The following is a 21,025-nucleotide window of genomic DNA, read 5'->3' as shown; positions in this document are numbered from 1 at the left end:
TGCCATTGGGTCAAAATCCTGGAATTCCCTTGCCAATGGCATTGTGGCTGAACACATAGCAGGCAGACTGCAACAGTTCAAGAAGGCAGCTCACCACCACCTTCCCACGGTAACTAGAAATGGGCAATAAATGCTGGCCAGTCAGCGACACCCAAATCCCACAAATGAATTTTAAAAAGGCAGAAAGCCTTCACTGGCCTGTCAGTGAAGACTTCTTGCTTTCTTTCTTTGGGTTCAGAGGTTTCATTGACTGAGTTAGCAGAAAAACTGCCTCTTTTGATAAGATATGTATCCATTTCTTCTTAGAGTCTATTCTAAAGACTTAGATCAGTAGCTTAAATTTAAAAAAATTCCAAAACTATTCATCTTAAAATTCATGCTAATGTGGGAACATGTCCACACAGGCAGGCTAGTTCAACAGTCATTCAACAACCACACAGCTCTTTACTGCGCACATAGTTTCTTCTTATCCCAAAGATATGATACTCAATTGTTATTCATGCTGGGACTGAATGTTTAGACCTGCACATGTTCAAGCAGGCTGCAAAATAAACAGATTTCCCATCTTCCACACATGCATGGTAATAAATGTCCACTTATGCACAGTATCAGAAGTCGACATGAAGCAGTTCTGTAGCCAAAGAATTTTGGCTGCACACTTCTCACCTTGTCATGACATACACGACAAACCTCTGATTTACCCAATAGAGTTAATACTACTGTATGTCAGTGGTGAAGAAAGTGGATACTAAGTAGAGGAAGAGAGAAACTGATGGGAAATGTTGAGCTCATTGACTGTTGTGTAAGCTGCACCCATTCAGGGGTTGTGGACATTTCATTACACTCCTGACTTGAATCTGCCACATGGTTAACACTTTGAAAGTCATTTTTCAAAATATACCTAGCTTCTGCCCTACATAGATCCACAGAGTCATACAACATGGAAACAAACCCTTCAGTCCAACCAACCCATGCCGACAATGATCCCAAACTAAACTAGCCCCATCTGCCTGCGCTTGGCCCATATCCCACCAAACAATTCTTATTCTTACACTTATGCACATATCTTTTAAATGTTGTAACTGTACCCACATCCACCACTTCCTCTGGAAGTTCATTCCACACATGAACCACTCTCTATTGCCCCTCACGTTCTTTTTCAAATCTTTCTCCTCTCACCTTTAAAATATATCCCCCAGTCTTGAAATCCCCCACACTATGGAAAATACCTTATGTGCATCCCTCATGATTTTATACACCTGTATAAGGTCACCTCTCAACCTCTTACACTCCAGTAACAAAGGCCTCAGCCTATCTAGCCTCTCCTTATAACTCAAACTCTCCATTCCCAGCAACATCCTGGTAAATCTCTTCTGAACCTTCTCCACCTTAATAATATCTTTCCTATAATTGAGTGACCAGAACTGGACATAGTACTCCAGGAGAGGGCTCATCAACGTCTTGCACAATCTCAACATAACATCCCAATTCCAATATTCAAAAGGTCTGAGGAATGAAGGCAAGCTTTCTTAACTACCCTATCTGTGACCCAAACTTCAAAGAGTTATGTTCCTGATCCCCTTGGACTCTCTGTACCATAACATTACCCAAGGCCCTACTTTTAATTATATAAGTCTTGACCTTATGTTGCAAAGTTGGGTAGAGTGCTTGTAGATTGGAAGGCAGGAAGTTAGAATTTGGTGTTTGTAAAGTGCTCGGGAGAAAACCTTTGCATGGACCTTTGAAAGAACTACATGCTTTTTCTGTGCTCAGTGATTTAAAGTGGATATCTGTGAGCAGCAGCTTGAAAGTTTGCAAGCACACAGAGAGCACCAAATTGAAACATTTGTACTGTACAGTTAAAAGGCCAAGCAGCAGGTTTTTTTTAACCAAGGCAACAGGCTTTTGAATTTAGCCAATCAATTTGAACCAGGTACTTAGATACCAAAAACCGATTAAAATTAAGTCTGATGGCTTTGACAACATAGGTCCAATCCTATTGCAAAAAAAAATTGGTATCTCATCACGGGTATAAAAAGAAAGGGATGTTGGACAAAGACCCTAGAGCTAGCCACATTCTGCCAGATCTAATGGCCCTAACGGCTAATGGGTTGGGTGGGGGAGTTATCAACTTTTTTTTTATAACAGATTGGCAGCTCGTCTAGGAACTGGTTGGATTTGAACAGGTTCAGGGTATGGAAGGTCCCAGCAGATTTAAACAGTCTTGGGAACTTGTGTCCTAGATTTTTACATAAAACATAAGTGAGAAGCAGAAAATCTGTTTAATTTCAGTTGCTTGCTGTTGGTTAAATCAAAAGTGAGGTAAAAGGTTCTTTCAGTCACTAAGAGTTTTCTGGGGGTAGAAGAAGTGACTTTGGGAGTTTTACAAAAGGTGAGCAAAGCAAAGCTGGACAAACTGGAGTTGGGGTTGCTTTCATCTATGAGAAAAGGAGTGGTAATTACAGCAATAGCTTGACATTTAAATTTGCTGGAAATGCCATCAAAATCTTTTGGAAATGGTGAGAATTCAATTGCAAATGAAGCAACTTGAACAAGAAAGGGAACTGAAATAATTTGAATTATGGTTAAAGCAGAGGAAAAAGAAAAGGAGAGGAAAGCCCAAGCAGAAGAAAGAGAGAGAAGAAAGGGAGAAAGCAAAAAAGTTTGAACTTCAGAAGTTGGCAATTTGACAGGAAAGTTGGCTCAAAAGAAGAGAGGTGAAGCTAGAAGGTAGGCTGAGTGAGGACGATAATGATGATGAGCAAACCCATCATAGCCAAAGGCATGGTAAGGACCTGTTTAAATATATCCAAGCATTGACTAAATTTGATGAAAAGTATGTCTTTTTCAACTAATTTGAGAAAGTGGCTAAACAAATTAAATAGCCAGTGACCAGGTGGATTTTGTTGATCCAAACCAAGTTAGCAGTGAGAGTTTTGCAGCACAATCAGAGGAGGTGTCATGAGAATATAAAGAAGTAAAAAAGGCTGTTTTGAGTGCCTATGAATTGGTACCAGAAGCGTACAGACAAAGATTAACAAATGTAAGAAAGGAACCAGGTCAGACTTATATCGAATTTGAAAGAATTAAACAGAGCAACTTTGATTGATGATGAGAGCATTAAAGATTGAAAAGACATATGAAGCTCTTGGAGATATTATTCTGCTGGAGGAGTTTAAAAGCTTCGAAGTGATAAGAACTCCTGTTGAGGAACAGAACGTTAAAACAACAAGAAGAGCCGCAGAGATGGCGGATGTATACCCATTAGTGCATGAATTGAAATCTAGCTTACAACAGCAATTTCATTCCGTGAGGGAGAGGAATTGGGAAAGAGGGAGATCTTTCAATGAAAAACAAAAAGTAGATCACATTGAAAACTGTTTACCACATGTGAAAAAAGAAACCCAAAAAGGCAGAAAAGAGGTGAAAGACCTCAGGTGTTTTCACTGCAATAAAGTGGGACTCACAAAGTCAAAGTGCTGGTGTCTTAAGAAAGGCACTGGGAAAAAGGATGTGGTGAACATCAAGTGAGATTAGTTTTGGCAGTGAAGGAAATCCCAAGAGAGGTCAAGCAGCTACATTAGACTGCACAGTCTAGTCTTGGGCTGGATAGTATGATTGCGCTCAATCTTTTCAAAGACTTCATCTGCGTAGGTAAGATTTACTCAGGTAGAACAGGGCAAGTAGGTAAATAAGATGAAATATTGAGAGATATGAGAACTAGTCTGTCTCTAATGGTAACAAATGAAACTACTTGCACTCCTCCTGAAATACTGCCGAAGAGAGTGGTAATCTGTGGAGTAAATGAACAGAGGAATAGCATTCCCCGTGTAAGATAAAGTTAGAAAGTCCAATCAAGACTAGGGGAATGATAGTGGGAGTGTTGGAAAAATTGGCTATTTCAGGAATAAAGGGCAAAAGTGAGGACTGCACATGCTGGAAATCAGAGTCTAGATTAGAGTGGTGCTGGAAAAGCACAATGGGCATCACTCCCACCTTTCTTCCACTATATTGTTTCCAACAATAAACTGTATTCCTGAAATAGATTAAAGTGGTGCTGATGAAGAGCTTTTGCCTGAAACATCGATTTTCCTACTCCTCAGATGCTGCCTGACCTGCTGTGCTTTTCCAGCACCACTCTAATCTATTTCAGGAATACAGTTTATTCTTGGAAACAATATAGTGGAAGACAGGTGGGAGTGATGCCCATTGTAGTGGAAAATCCAAAAGAAAACCAGGAAAGTGAGTTAAAAGAAAAATACCCTGGAATGTTTCCAGATTGTGTGGTGACAAATCCTACAGTCATAAATTAAAACAAGAAAGGAGAACAAAAGAGAAAGATGTAGGAGTTGAGGTCCAGTTACCTGACACTCTATTTGATGAGGTGGTAAAGAAAAAAACTAAGCAGTAGATGATCAGGCAGAAGTGTTTAGTTCTGAAAGATTAATGGAGTTACAACAAAAAGATGAGGTGATAAAAGATGTATATCATAAAGCCTACTCAGAAAAGGAATCAGAGTGTATTCCACAATGCTACTACCTTAAGGATAAAATATTAAGTGGAACTGGAGACCTTGATAGGCCAGTGCAGATGAGAAATGGGCGGAAGTTCACCAGATTGGTTGCCAGTAGAATGCAGACAGGAAGTATTGCAGGTAGCACACAAATTACCTGTAGGAGGTCATGTGGAGTGAGGAACAGTCAGTCTAAGATATACAAGCATAAGGATGTGGTTGAATTTTGTCATACTTGTCATACATGTCAGATGGTAGGAAAGCCACATGCAGTGATAAAAATCAGTGCCTAGATGCCAATTCCTGCATTTGAAGAATCTTATACATGGGTTATAATTGCTTGTGTAGGTACCCTCTCTAAAAACAAAAGTGGGAACCAGTATTTGCTCACCATAATACATTTATCTACCAGGTTTCGACAAGCAATTTCATTACGGAATGTCAAGGCAAAAATGGTTGTGAAAGAGTTCCTTCTTTCTTTACACACTATGGATTACCCAGGGAGATTCAGTCAGATCAGGGGTTCAATTTTAGTGCCAAATTCTTGAAAGAGGTCATGGATAGTTTAGACATTAAACACTTTAAATCAAGTGCACACCATCCTTAATTCCAGGGAGCATGGGAAAGATGGCATCACACCCTAAAGACAATGTTGAGGACTTATTGCCAGGATTACCCAAATAATTAGGATAAAGGTATCCCATTTATAGTATTTGCTATTAGAAATGCTCCAAATGAATCAACTCAGTTTACTCGATTCGAATTGATATTCAGACACGAAGTAAAACAGTCTTTAAGATTAATTAAGGAAAAGTTGATGGGTCCAAAGTCAGAGATCTCACAGTTGCGTTATGTATCTGAGTTGAGAGAAAGATTAACAGATTGGGTGAATCAGTTAGCCAACAGTTGAAGGTGGTACAGTGCCTAATTACTATATTTTGTTTAATGAAGCAAGGAGCAGAAAAAGAAATCTAAAATTCGAATGTTTGCCTGTGGGGATAAAGTATTGGTTCTGTTACCAATGGAAAGAGATCCCTTCAAAGCAAGGTTTAGAGGTCCCTATCAGGTTGAGAAGAAAAGAGGTGAATTATCTGATAAAGATGTCAAATAGGAAAAATAATTATCAGGTATGTCATGTAAACATGCTGAAGCATGACTATGACAGGGAAAGGGAACCAGAGAAACAGGTATTAGTTACTGCTATTCAGTGTGAGGTATCAAATCCAGATGATTTGGATTTTGATGTGCCTCAGATTAAATTGATTAATGAGGAAGTCATTAAGGAATAGGATAGGGTAGTGAGTTATCTGTCACAGGAACAGAAAAGTGAATTGGAAGACTTATTACAGTGCTAGAGGACCTGGCAAAACAGAATGGGGAGGACTAATGCCACAGTTCATGAGGTTGATATAGGGAATGCTGTGCCGATAAAACAACACACCTACAGGCTTAATCCTCTCAAAACAGTGGAGGTTCAGAAGGAAGTGGACATCATAAAGACAAGTCAACGCGAGTGAAGTTCACCAATCATGTTGGTTCCCAAACTTGATAGTACTCGACACTTCTGTGTAGATTATTGAAAGGTCAACGCTGTGACCAAATCTGACTCATACCCAATTCCAAGGCTGGAGGATTGTGTGAAAAAAGTAGGACAAGTCACTTACATTACAAAGTTGGACATACTTCATGGTTACTGGCAACTAACTTTGTTGGAGCGAGCAAAAGAAGTTTTTGTTTTTCTAACCCCAAATGGGCTATATTAGTTTCAAGTAATGGAACAAAAAATGCACCAGCCACTTTCCAATGGCTTATGAACAGAGTTGTCGAAAGCTTGATTAACTGTGCCATCGACATAGATGGCTTAGTGATCTTTAGTCATTCATGGAAAGGTCACATGGAGCATTTGGCAGAGCTCTTTTGAGAGACTACAGAAGACAAAGATGGTCATAAATTTGGCAGAAACAGAATATGTGAAGGCAGAAGTGACATTCTTAGGACACAACTTCGGATAGGGATGGATGACACTGAGGAATCTGAAGACGAAGACAATCAAGGAATTCCCAAGACCATCCTCAAAGAAGGAAGTGCTAGGATTTTAGGATACAGCAGATTCTACAGGAATTTGTACCAAACTTTAGTAGCATATTGGCACCGTTGACGGATTTGTTAAAAAAGAACACGAAATTTCGATGGATAGAACAATGCGAGGAGGCAGTTGAGAGTTTTAAAGCAGTGTTAACGACCACACCGCATACCAATTTTTCACCAGAAAAACTATTCGACCATTGAAAAGAGTTATTGAGTTTGATAATGGCCTTACTACATTTTAGTGTTTACATCGCAAACAATGCATCAGAGACGATTGTGTATACTGATCACAATCCTGTGATTTCTAGAAAGATTTAAGAACAAGAACATCAGTTTTTTTTGGAGTCTCATGTTACAAGCATTTAATTTATAGATTGTACATGTGCTAATGCCCTCAACTCTCAAGAGAGAATTGCTGGCTCTCGCAGCCTCGTCTATGTCATAGAGAAAGGACCATCTAAATAATAACGGTACCAATGGCACAACTAGTTAATATTCCTGACAGAAGAATTGACGGAGAAGGCACAGAACATTCCAGAAAACACGTAACCTGGCTGTAATTTCAAGAGATTAACTTTTTTTATATATACAAGTGGAATTTGTGTTTATTGGAACAGCATACCATTAGAATCTTATCTTATTCGGAAATAGTAGTTAGAAGGGTTTGATTCGGTTTGTTAATAGTTTAGTTAAATTGTTCACTGTTAGAATTAGGTAAAGAAATTGCTACTTGTTGATGTTAAAGTGAGTGTCAGTGATTTATTTTATTTAACCATTGGAAGTTGCTGAAAAGCAGCTTACACCATTTTCAAACTCCTTTTACAGATTATGGGACGAGATGCTCCTCTTTGGGAGTTTCAGTTTTAGTTCTCAGAGGGGTGTCAACCTCCACTTTATAACACTTTTGTTTTAAACGTTCTTCACTGTCCACTATACCAGCAATTTTGGTGTAATTTGCAAACTTACTAACCATGCCATCAATATATTCTATAACACTTGTAGCAAGGCACAAATCAGCTTCTTATTGAAAATGGTCACTAGTAAACATTTGTGTCATTCAAATGTTGCCTGTCAATTATCAGCTCAAAGCCCAGAAAGAGATAGAGATAAAGTCATATATTTGTTTAGTATCTTCAACAGCTTCAGGATGATTTCCCCCTCCAAACAAAAATATCATCTACAATCAAGTTTTGAAGTGTAGCCACTTGTTAAAATGTAAGAAATGGGATCACCAATTAGATCACAGCAAGATACCAAAAATGAAAGTTTTTTCATACACTGACCTCTGACAATCATAATCATCATCCTATATGTCATCCATGATTCTTGTCACAGCAGAGATGTATTTTGACCCAAATTTACCAGGCTGCTTTGAGACATGCATACTTGAACAATTTCTTGATGTTTAGATCAGTTATTTTCCTCTTGCAACTGTGTAATAAATAGGTAATGCTACATTGTCTCAGCTGAGTTTTTAAATGAAGGATCGACATAAAGGATGCAATGGCACTATTGGAATTACATCTGGGAGTTCCAATGGCATGTCGATCAACATTATTCATAAAATGAAAACCAAAATACAAGAGCTGATAATTTACTTTGTTACTATTCGTGGAAGCTTGTTCATTAGCTCATATTTCCTAAATTATAGGAGAATCAACCTTTCAAAAGTATCTTACTGGTTGTGAAGCACTTTGGGATTTCATGAGGTCATAAAAGGCACCACATAAATCTTTTTCTTTCCCATGCATTTATCTCACAGGTACATATCGAAATTAGCTCTGTGACAACGCTTCCAACTTGATCAACTGCAATTATTAATGAAGGGGTTACATGGGAATGGACTTCCTGAGGTTTGCCTTGAAATATTGTCTGGGTCATTGCCTATGAGTTTGTCCTATAGATTTCTTCTTGTTCTATTTTATAACCGCATATTCAACAATTACTTTGCTTGTCTTTTTGAAAGACAACCATATATTATCCGACTAGAGGCAAGGGTAAGTCAACTAGTTGAGAATCATGGGTCGCTGCCCTTAAGAACATTAGCACCAGATATGTTTGCATCGCCATTTTTCAAGAATATATGGCTGTAATATGCTGGATAGAGAATTATAGAATATTACTGCATAGAAGGAGGCTATTTGACCTTTTATGTTGGGCCGGCTCTTTCCGATTCTATCCACCCATAGCTTATTTAGCTGTCAAATGTCTAGAAAATGCTGGTTTCTGATTCTGCCAGACATCCATGCAGCATTTTTTAGATATTAGCAAAACTTTCTTGATCACCCTATAGGTTTTCTGCAACTTGTTGTATATCTCTGGTTACTGACCCAATTGCCAAAGGAAATAATTTTCCCCACTTTTTCTATCAAGATTCACATATCGTTTTTACATTTATTATCCCTCCTCTTTTTGTTCTTGAACTCCATCTTCCCTGATGTGATCTTCACAATCTTCTCACTATGGTCTGCAAATTCTTGTCATTCTTCTTTTACTGCCTGTCCTCTTTCTAATGACCAAGTCGCAAGTGCTTCTGACAATGCTGGTCAGAATTGTGCAAAATAGCGATGACTCACCTTTCAACTTCCCATTGAGGAACCATCCAGAATCTCTCCTAAGCAGTGATTTCAACTCACCAATGAACCTTGTTGCTCACACATGACTCATTGATCCTTAAAGGTCCTCACAAAAAGGCTGTGCTGGTCCTGTTAAGTCATAGTTCCTTATAGAACCAATGTTCCAATGGAGAAAAGTCAGTCATCTGTTGATACGTTGAAGTATTTTGCATCTTGAACATGCAAAAGATGGAAATATTTTTCTGATACTGCCATCCCTTTGACTTTTTTCAGTGTTAAAAGCCACGATTTCAGATATAAAAATGAATACCTTTTGAACAATTCTTTCCAGATTTCAGTCTTCTGTTAAGAAGGATTCCTATCAATTAACATAGGTTTTGTTGATGACTTTGGCCAATGATAAATAGCAGTGGAGGCAGCAATTCTTTTTTTTGAGGGAAAAGAGTTCCAAATTGAAGAAGTTTCAAAATAGATTGCTTATCTTGTTTCCCAATTTACAATGCTGACTGCTGGGAATTTTTCCAAATTCGTGTCTCAGAAAATGAATGAATGGAGCACAGCCATCAACATTTAGAGTGTGGCTTATGGAAGAATTAAATCAATTGTAAATTACTTCAATCCAATCTAATCTAATAATATCCCATTTGTAGCAAGGCAAATGGCAATTCTGAAACAACTAAGAAACAGAATCCTGCAGAACCAATCTCTGTAACAGATCAAATGTCCTTGATAGTGTACGCTTTTGTAAACAAAGTTTTTTCATTGAAAACATATACCCTCCAAATCTTGTAAATTACATCTGAATTAAGGTTAGTGTTGGATTCTGGGCCCACATTCACTATATCAAAGTGGAGTGTTCAGTGGAAGTACGCAGTGCCTCTCACCACCCAACTAATCATGAATTGTATTTTCCAAGCTAACCACTTTATAAACTACAAGATCATCTACAAATATCTGAACTCTTATAGACAGTACAGGCAGTAATTAAACATCGTCTCCAGTACCTCATCCAAAACTGGACTAACTGACATTTGCAAGGAAATGTAGAAAGCGTAACTTTCAACACAGCGAAATGAAGACTACACAGACAGCCCTTGACAGTCATCCTAATTTTATTCATGCCTGAACTTTTGAACTTATGCTAGGAAATAGCTGATACAGCACACTCCTCAAAAGCAATGTGCAGCTTTTGATTTGGTTACGATGGAATGTAGAATACCTTGATTCATGGAAAAGACATTGTCAGACAGCATACCACAGGCATCAATATGTAACATCGTTGGGTAAGATATTAGTCACTAATTTTAACGTCACAACTATAACTCTGCTTGAAGTGCATGGTCAAGTTTATTCAATCACATTAGAAAAGCAAGCACAAACCTCCAAATGACTTGAGAGTATATCATCTAATATAGTGAAAATGAGCTAATTTTGTAATGAGAGGACTACACAAAAAGCTAAGCATTTAGCTTACTATTCAACTGAATACAGACAAGTCCAACAGGCATGTGCAGCGACTCCCTAAGCATCTTGTCTCCTCCTACTGTCATTCAGGAAATTATGCAAGATAATCAGTTGTGTTGATATAAAGTGCTAAATGGCAAAAATAACTCAAAAGGAGCATAAAATAAAATTAAATACTGACTTTTGCTTCACTTGCAACAAACCTCAAGCATTTTTTCATATGAATAGTTGTAATGCAACATCAAGCTTCAGGCATTGGCACATCTTACTAACCACTAGAACTGATAATTTAACATGACTGCCTCACCAGCAGTCTACATGATCAATGTCGTGCATATTTTGTGTTCCAAAGTGGAGATGATATGGCTAGAAAAGGCAAATTCTTTTCACACATCCCCCTGACTCCGTCAAACACTCCCCTGCTGTCCTAGTACCCCACCCCCCACGATGCTGCATCTGGTTCACATTTTTGCCAAAAGTTTTCTCTCACCCTGCTGATCCTGTACTTTTGCACACACCAAGGAGTGGCCTTTTCTCAGCAAAATTATCAATTTTGTGAAGACCTGTGAATAAAAACACAGAGAGAGAAAAAATAATTCAGAACAAAAGGGGACTTTTATCAACACATATGTCAGCGCTTCAGTGTCTGCCAGTTTTCTCTCTTAGTTCACCACCCACCCACTCTAGTCCATTAGTCACACAAAGATGCAGTTTAAGGGCAGGAAGTGTGTTAATGGAATTACAACTGTAACTCTGTAATCAAATCATGATATAAATATTTCCGAAGTCAAAAAATGAAAACAGGACATTCTTTTCTGTGGGTTATATGCTGAACCACAGTTTTAACATTTGGTCTTTACAAAAATAAAAGCATAAACAAAGTGCAGGGAGATCAAATGGTAACTAGCTATGAGACAAAAGATTAGCTGAGGAGGGTTGTGTAAGTATAGGATGAAAAATGGAAAAATGTGAAGTATTTTGATGCTGTAGAATCAGCTGTGGATGAAAAATATTTTACCTCGGAGGAACATTAACCTTGCAAGCAAACAGCTTTAAATAATTAGTGTCAAAAGAGCCTCCAACGTCTGTTGTCTTGTTTCCCTAAAAGGGCTAGTAATTGCTCCAATCATGATTATAATTACTACCTAGGTATACAAACATTGAAACAAAATGCTAATTGAGATGCTAAAGGATTACTGATGAATTAATATTTCTACTGACATGCACTGTTTTGCCACTAACATTTTCATAGGTCTACAGAACCAAATAAAAGGGCCTTCTGCCCACTGAGTGCAATGGTCAGAAAATAGGCATCTATCGATTCTAAACACTTTTTGTAGCACTTGGCCCATAACCTTGTATGCCAATGCAATGCAAGTGGGCATCTAAATACCCTGAAATATTATGAAGGTTTCTGCCTATATCATCTTTACAGGCAGTAAGTCCGAGTCCAACATTCTCTGGTGAAAAAAGTAATTCCTTACAACCTCCTGCCCCTTATCGTAAAGCTATATCCTTGGTTATTGCCCTTACTTTCTTCAAGATTTGTTGTGTTTACCCAATCACATTGTTTATGCTTTAGATGAAACATCTAGACTTGGGAAAAACTAGGAAGATCATGCACCTGTGTGTTGCATCTTCCTTATAAGCATTTCCCCCACCATACAATGTTAGACAGAAAATATATACAAATAAAATTATTCAAGTAACCAAAAATCATAACGAGAAGAAACTAACAAAAAATAATTAGAGAGCTGGGATTCTTCCGTCTTGATTTCAGACAGTGTTCAAGCTGAGATCTTATGATGCAGGAAGCCTAGCCAGGTAGAATGGAAACAGTTTACCAGTGCTTTATTCTAGTAAGTCACAAACTTTCAGCGGAACAGCACAGTTAGTTCAAGCATCAAAATCTGCTATGACTATCAGTCTCAATTTTGAATGGAATAATGAACAAAAATTTGCATTTATCAAGCACCATTCATAATAAAATATGTCCAAATTTTGGGTCTTCCACAGTACAGCAGTATACAATGTCCAATGTGCAATGAGGCAACCAGCCATGCGAGGAATTCTGTGGATCACTAGAATGGGGAGTATTCAGTTTCATTTGATTACTTGCAGCCTGAATTCAAGATGGCAGCTATGACTGAGACATTCAATAATTTAATTTGGCTGGACTGTGTCATAGTGATAATGTCACTTCTCTCGTAACCCAGAAGCTTCATTTCAAGAATGATGACTGTGAAACTTTTACAAATTGTCATAGAAAAAGTCGGATTCATTAATGTCCTTTAAGGAAGAAAAGTTGCCATCGTTACCTAGTCAAACCAACTGCAATGATGATTGACTCCTAAGTGCCCTTTCAAATGGCCTCACAAGCCACTCAATGGCTATTAGGGATGGCATCTAATTCTGGCCTTACCGCTGATGCATCCTATTAAAGAATTTTACAATTATTTTTAAAGCTGCTTACATATTATCTTGGAAATAAAATTTAATTACATTAGTTCTATTTTGTTTTATTCTCACGAAAGATTTTAAAAATGTATTTCCTCTGCAGCGTTAAAAAAAATCCATTTTTTTCTATAAACAGACAGACATTTTGTAAAAACAAGTGATTAGTAACAAGAAATCTGTCACTGCATCGTGAGATCACTCTGGAATTGTGATGTCTATATATTAACAAGTCTCAAAATATCAGTGGAAATTTCCAAATATTTGTTCAGTAAATGTGCTGCGTAGAACCACAGCATTTTAATCAAGGAAACATGGGAGTTCATTTAACAGACACTATGACCCACACACATGCACAGTCAGAAAAGAAATTTTAAGAATCGGCAGATTCAGATTCTTTACTTGCAAATGGTAATCAAAAGTTTCTACATCATGTCAATTTTATTTACTTCTTAATGCAGTATCTTTGAAGGAACATGAGAGAAGTAAGTAAGTGAATTCTATACTATGTGTAGGCCAGGTTATGGAGCATTGTACAAGATTCAAGCACATAATTATATCAAACTGTGAATTCCTAGTGGCACACACACAAGAGGTAGGAGAAAGATTAGACCATATAGGCAATTGAGCCTGCCTCACCATTCATTATTATCATGGGATGATCTATGGCTTCAAATTTGCCTCCTGCCCAAGGCCTATATCCTGGAAAAGTAAAGCTTTGTCTACCTTAGCTGTTCAGTGATTAAGCATTCACAAATTCTCTAGGGTAAAAAATTCCAAATATTCACAACCTTTTGAACGAGTCAATTTTTCCTCATTTCAGGGTGAGATGATTTCTTATCCTGAGACTGTGTCTGTGGTTTAATTCCCCAGTCAGTGGAAACAACCTGTCAGTATCTACCATTCCATGGTCAAGGTGAGTTTAAATGCAATACAAATGCATTAGTGGGCGGCACGGTGGCACAGTGGTTAGCACTGCTGCCTCACAGCGTCAGAGACCCGGGTTCAATTCCCGCCTCAGGCGACTGACTGTGTGGAGTTTGCACATTCTCCCCGTGTCTGCGTGGGTTTCCTCCGGGTGCTCCGGTTTCCTCCCACAATCCAAAAGATGTGCAGGTCAGGTGAATTGGCCATGCTAAATTGCCCATAGTGTTAGGTAAGGGGTAAATGTAGGGGTAGGGGTATGGGTGGGTTGCGCTTCGGCGGGGCGGTGTGGACTTGTTGGGCCGAAAGGCCTGTTTCCACACTGTAAGTAATCTAATCTAATCTAAATGAAGTGCCACTCAACTAGTTGACAATTTTCTGTCAAGGACTGAAAGCCCTTTCAGAGAGGTATTCTGAACAGCAGTTTCTTCACACCGTCACTGGTCAAAGCCTTCCTAGCTTATCACTTTTCACTGACAAAACTCCTTCTACTGTGTTTTCATTTCAATGATCCTGTGAGTTGCTGACAGTTTGGGAAACAAATGCCCTTGATGGAAAATTCAGAGTTACTAAACTAATTCATCCAAAGGGATTCCTCACTTGTCTTTAATATCATCCAGGGGAAACCCAGGAGGAATGGGGATGACATTGGGATCCTAACCGGACACAGCTGTATCACTTTTAGGGGTTTTAGCTCCATACACACAGCACACATGCCTCTAGTTTCTTGGAAAATTCGCCCTTTGGTGTAAAAATGATAGGATAACACAACATAAAAGAAGACCATTCGGCCATCATGCCTGTGCTAGCATCTTGAAATAGGCCAGCCATTCAGGTTTGAGGGAGGGAAGATGTAGGCCTACAAGCAAGAGGATATGATAGAATTACAGGGTAATTGTTTGGATCATGATAACCAGAGTGGGAGAGGAAGGGACAGAGTATACAAACATAGAAAAATAGCAATAAATGGGATCAAATGGGGGGAAAATGATTTAAAATAGCAAAATTAAAGGCTCTTTACTTGACTACACAAGTATTGTGGACAAAATAAATGAATTAACCACACAAATACAGGTTAACAGGCATGTTTACAAGGAGGTCAAATATTCAGGTGTAGGTGACTTTTTGAAAGGACAGGCAGGAAGGAAAGGCTGGTGGGGTAGAAATGTTGATACGGAAATAAATATGAAAGCAACAAAAGATCTTGAATCAGAAGATGCAGAATCCATATGTGTGGAGGTAAAAAATAAAAAGGCAATAAGGACCCTGGTAGTCTATAGGTCCCCTAACAGTAGATTTACGATGGGACAGAGAATAAATCAGGGGTAATGAGGACACATAACGAAGGTAGTACATAAATAATGGATGATTTTAAATCTCATGTAGATTAGGATAAACAGACTGGCAGAGGAAGCCATGAGGACAATTGCATACAGTATCTAGGACAGTTTCCTAGAACAATGTGTGGTGGATCCAACAGAGATCAGGCAATTTTGAAACTGGTGATGTGTAATGAGGCAGGTTTAATGAATAATGTTAGATAAAAGCCCCTTTGTAACAGTGATGAAAACATAGTAGAATTTAGCATTCAGTTCAAGAGAGAGAAACTTCTGATTTTTGATTTGATTTATTATTGTCTCATGTACCAAGATACAGTGAAAATAATTGTTTTGCGTGCAAACCAGACAAATCGTACCTTATACAAATACATCAGGGTAACAGAGCAGAATGCAGAATATAGTGCTAAAGCTACAGAGAAGGTGCAAAGAAAGATCAGCTCTAACATATGAGAGGTCCATTCATAAGTCAGATAACAGTGGGGAAGAAGCTGTTGTTAAGTCTGTTGGTATGCATTCTCAAACCTTTGTATCATCTGCCGATGGAAGAGGGTGCAAGAGAGTACAATCGGAGTGGGAAGGGTCTTTGATTATGTCGGCTGCTTTCCTGAGGCAATGGGAAGTTTGGACGAAGTCCATGGAAGTTTCCTGGTGGACTGGGCTATGTCCACAACTATCTGTAATTTATTGCAGTCTTTACAGAGCAGTTGCCATACCAAGCTGTGATGCATCCGCATATGATGTAAACTTGGTTTGGAAACAACCCTGCTAAGCTTAAATAAGGGTAATTACAAAGGAGTGAGGGCAGAACTGGCTGTAGTGAACTGAGAAAGAATTTTAGTCGCAAAAATGGTTGAGGAACAATGGCAGATATATAAGCACAGCAAAGATATATTCCAGAGTGGAAGAAGGGAAGGGAATAAGCAAAGATTGATAGTTAACCAGGAAAGTTAAGGATAACATCAGATTGACACAATAAACATACAATGTGGCAAAAATTTGTGGCAAACCAGAGGATGGGGAAAGTTTTAAAAATCAAATCAACAAGTCCAAACAAAGGAAGAAAATAAACTTTGAGGGAAAACTATCAAGAAAAATATCAAGATGGACAGCAAGTGCTTCTTTAAAGATATAAAAAGAGAGAAGCTAAAGTGAACATAGACCCCTAAGATAATAATGCCTGGGAAATAATAATGTGGAACCAGGAAATGGAAGAGGAATTGAATAAATAATTTGCATGAATCTTCACAGTAGAAGACTTTATTAGCATTCCAAAATTACTAAATGAGAAAAATAAAATCAAAACTAAGATCTGATGCAAGAAACAATTATTATTAAAGTTCAATTTCTTCAACATATTATCTATGTTAGAAACAAAAATGTTTATACTTGTGAAAGAATCCTGCTGAAATATTTAGAATTAATGCAGATCTTGTTCACTTTTTTTAAGAAGTCTCCCTCCCACATTTCAGTGAGCATGTTATCAAGGAGGGATGAAATCTGAATGTGAGGGAGCGCTTTTAAAAACGGCATGAGTTTAATCCAATTGCAATCAGTTCACTTTTGTTTTGCTTTAAGTAAGTTGGAATCATCTGGGAAAATCTAAAATAACTACCATATTTTCATACTGCATTATACATAGCAAATTATGCACTCAGGTCAATTTCTGTATTTAATGTAGAACCCATTTAAAAGGAACTGAAAATATTCTCTGTGAAGCTCTGGCTGACTTTATGTACCACTGAAACTTCAAAAAGGAAACTATTTGGATTAAATCACTGTGAAACATCTAACAGGGAGCAAACAGAAGACCAAGGTCGAAGTCTGGACCTCCAGCATCTTCTGTTTGGTGCCTCCTTCCATCTGTTTCAATAGGATGTGACACACAAAACTATGTTAAACTTGATTTTATTCATTCTTTCATGGGGTATGGGTGCTGATGACAAGGCCAGCTTTTCTACTCATCCCTAGATACAGTTAAGAGTCAACACACTGTTCTGAGTTTGAAGTTACATGTAGGCCAGACCAGGTAAACTTCTCATCCTGAAAGGACATTAGTGAACTAGATTTCTTTCAATCGGAATGGTTACACGATCGCCAAGGAACTAGTTTTCAGCTTTAAATTTTATTCAACTCAAATTTCTTCATCTGCCATGGGACAATTTCAACCTGCACTCACATTAGACTGGGGCACCTGTTTACTAGTTGAGTGGTGTTAACATTATGCTACCACCTCCACATTTTCACACTCCGTGTTTATTTACATATTACACTTTCTATGCGCAGGTTCAAGCATTGAGAAAGCGTCATTAATTGCTCCTATTCATGAAGCTACAATGCTGTTATAACAGGAGAATGTTTGTGGACTACAGGTGAATTGCTTACACTCCCTCTTAGTGCACCCCAGCAGTATTTATTAGTATACACATGAAGCACTCTTACATGCCTTGGAAAATGAATAATATTTCCTATTTAAGCATAATTACTTTCATTAGAATCAATTAAAATGGGCAAAAAATGACATCACCCTGGGAACAAAAGTGAAAATTAGAATAATGAGAAGAACTGTGGATACCAATATATATCCTTTAATTTATATAGCGTCATAGAGCCGTAGAGATGTTCAGCACGGAAACAAACTCGTCCATGCTGACCAGAAATCACAACCAAATCTAGTCCCACCTGCCAGCACCCGACGCATATCCCGCCAAACCCTTAGTGTTCATATACCCATCCAAATGCCATTTAAATGTTGCAATTGTACCAGCCTCCACCACTTCCTTTGGCAGCCCATTTCACACACGCACCACACTCTGCGTGAAAAGGTTGGCCTTTAGGTCTCTTGTATATCTTTCCCCTCTCACTCTAAACCTTTGCCCTCTAGCTCTGGACTCCACCAAGGGAAAAGACATTGTCTATTTACCCTTTCTATGCCCCACATTATTTTAAAAACCTCTCTAAGGTCACCCCCCAGCTTCTGACGCTCCAGGAAAAACAGCCCGAGCCTATTCAAAATCTCTCCGTAGCTCAAATCCTCCAACCTTGGCAACATCCTTGTAAATCTTTACTGAAGTTTGACAATATCCTTCTGATAGGGAGTAGACTAGAATTGCACGCAATATTCCAAATGTAGCCTAACCAATGTTCTGTACAGCCGCAACATGACCTCCCAACTCCTGTACTCAATACTCTGACCAATAAAGGAAAGCATACCAAATGCTGCCTTCACTATCCTGTCTACCTGCGACTCCACTTTCAAGGAGCTATGAACCTGCACTCCAAGGTCTCTTTGTTCAGCAACACTCCCTAGGACCTTACCATTAAGTCTATAAATCCTGCTAAGGTTTGCCTTCCCAAAATGCAGCACCTCACATTTATCTAAATTAAACTCCATCTGCCACTTCTCAGCTTGTTGGGGTGGACCAAGATCCCATTGTAATCCGATACTTCGTTGTTCACTACACCTCCAATTTTGGCGTCATCTGCAAACTTACTAACTATACCTCTTAAGCTCACAGTCAAATCATTTATATAAATGACAAAAGGTAGTGGATTCAGCACTGATCCTTGTGACACTCCACTGGTCACAGGCCTCCAGTCTGAAAAACAACCCTCCACCACCGTCGTCTTTGAGCCAGTTCTATATCCAAATGGCTAGTTACCCCTGTATTCCACGAGATCTAACCTGGTTAACCAGTCTCCCATGGGGAACCTTGTCGAATGCCTTACTGAAGTCCATGTAGATCACATCTACCGCTCTGCCCTCATAAATCCTCTTTGTTACTTCTTCAAAAAACTCAATCAAGTTTGTGAGACATGATTTCCCACCAACAAAGCCATGCTGACTATCCCTAGTCAGTCCTTGCCTTTCCAAATACATGTACATCCTGTCCCTCAGGATTCCCTCCAACAACTTGTCCACCACTGACATCAGGCTCACTGGTCTATAGTTCCCTGGTTTATCCTTACCACCTTTCTTAAATAGTGGAATCACGTTAGCCAACTTCCAGTCTTCCGGCACCTCACTTGTGACTATCGATAATACAAATATTTTAGCAAGAGGCTCAGCAATCACTTCCCTAGCTTCCCACAGAGTTCTGGGGTACACCTGATCAGGTCCTGAGGGTTTATCCACTTTTATACATTGTACCAGCCTCCACCACTTCCTCTGGCAGCTCATTCCACATTCATACCACCCTCTGTGTGAAAAAGTTTTTATATCTTTTATATCTTTCCCCTCTCACCCTAAACCTATGCCCTCTAGTTATGGACTCCCCCACCCTAGGGAAAAGACTTTGTCTATTTACGCTATCCATGCCACTCATAATTTTGTAAATCTCTATAAGGTCACCCCTCAGCCTCCGACGCTCCAGAGAAAACAGCCCCAGCCTGCTCAGCCTCTCCCTATAGCTCAAATCCTCAAACCCTGGCAACATCCTTGTAAATCTTTTCTGAACCCTTTCAAGTTTCACAACATCTTTCTGATAGGAAAGTGACCAGAAATGCACGCAATATTCCAACAGTGGCCTAAACAATGTCCTGTACAGCCGCAACATGACCTCCCAACTCCTGTACTCAATACTCTGACCAATAAAGGAAAGCATACCAAATGCCTTCTTCACTATCCGTTCTACCTGCGACTCCACTTTCAAGGAGCTATGAACCTGCACTCCAGCAACACTCCTTAGGTCCTTACCATTAAGTGTATAAGTCCTGCTAAGATTTGCTCTCCCAAAATGCAACATCTCGCATTTATCTGAATTAAACTCCATCTGCCACTCTTCCATGTCCTTTTCCATTGTAAATACTGATGCAAAATACTCATTTAGTATCTACCCCATCTCTTGCAGCTCCACACAAAGGCCACCTTGCTGATCACTGAGGGATCCTATTCTCTCCCTATTTACCCTTTTGTCCTTGATGTATTTGCAAAACCCTTTGGATTCTCCTTAACTCTCTTTGCCAAAGCTATCTCATGTCTCCTTTTTGCCTTCCTGATTTCCCTCTTAAGTATACTTCTAGTGCCTTTATACTCTAAGGATTCACTCGAAAAATCCTGTCTATACCTTACATATGCTTCCTTCTTTTTCTTAACCAAACTCTCAATTTCTTTTGTCATCCAGCGTTCTCTATACCTACCTGCCTTACCTTTCACCTTAACAGAAAAAAACTGTCTCTGGACTCTCGTTATCTCATTTCTGAAGGCTTCCCATTTTCCAGCCTTCCCTTTACCTGCGAACATCTGCACCTAATCAGCTTTTGAAAGCTCTGGCCTAATACCGTCAAAATTGGCCTTTCTCCAATTTAGAACTTCAACTTTTAGATCTGGTCTATTATTTTCCATCACTATTTTAAAATTAATAGAATTATGGTCACTGGCCCCCAAAGTACCCCTCACCACTGACACCTCAGTCACCTGTCCTGCCTTATTTCCCAAGAGTAGGTCAAGTTTTGCACCTTCTCTAGTAGGTACATATACATATTGAATCAGAAAATTTTCTTGTGCACACTTAGCAAATTCCTCTCCATCTAAACCCTTAACACTATGGCAGTCTCAGTCTACGTTTGGAAATTTAAAATTCCTTACCAAAATCACCTTATTATTCTTACATGTAACTGAGATCTCCTTACAAATTTGTTTCTCAATTTCCCTGTGACTATTAGGGGGT

At 38.8% G+C, this 21,025-nt stretch overlaps 1 protein-coding gene across 2 annotated transcripts in view; it reads right to left on the bottom strand.

Moving 5' to 3' along the window:
- bcas3 (BCAS3 microtubule associated cell migration factor) overlaps positions 1–21,025 on the bottom strand; it is a 1,223,934-nt gene that overhangs the window by 1,007,141 nt on the left and 195,768 nt on the right. For both annotated transcript variants that reach the window (XM_043718095.2, XM_043718097.2), the window contains exon 7: positions 11,132–11,204. In XM_043718095.2, coding sequence (XP_043574030.2) covers positions 11,132–11,204 — 73 coding nt within the window. The remainder of the gene's footprint in view (positions 1–11,131; positions 11,205–21,025) is intronic.

This window comes from Chiloscyllium plagiosum, unplaced genomic scaffold (assembly GCF_037043375.1).
Source record: "Chiloscyllium plagiosum isolate Xiang-an unplaced genomic scaffold, Cpla_swu_hap1 HiC_scaffold_31, whole genome shotgun sequence".
NCBI lineage: Eukaryota > Metazoa > Chordata > Chondrichthyes > Orectolobiformes > Hemiscylliidae > Chiloscyllium > Chiloscyllium plagiosum.
This window is presented reverse-complemented; position numbering and strand designations above follow the sequence as displayed.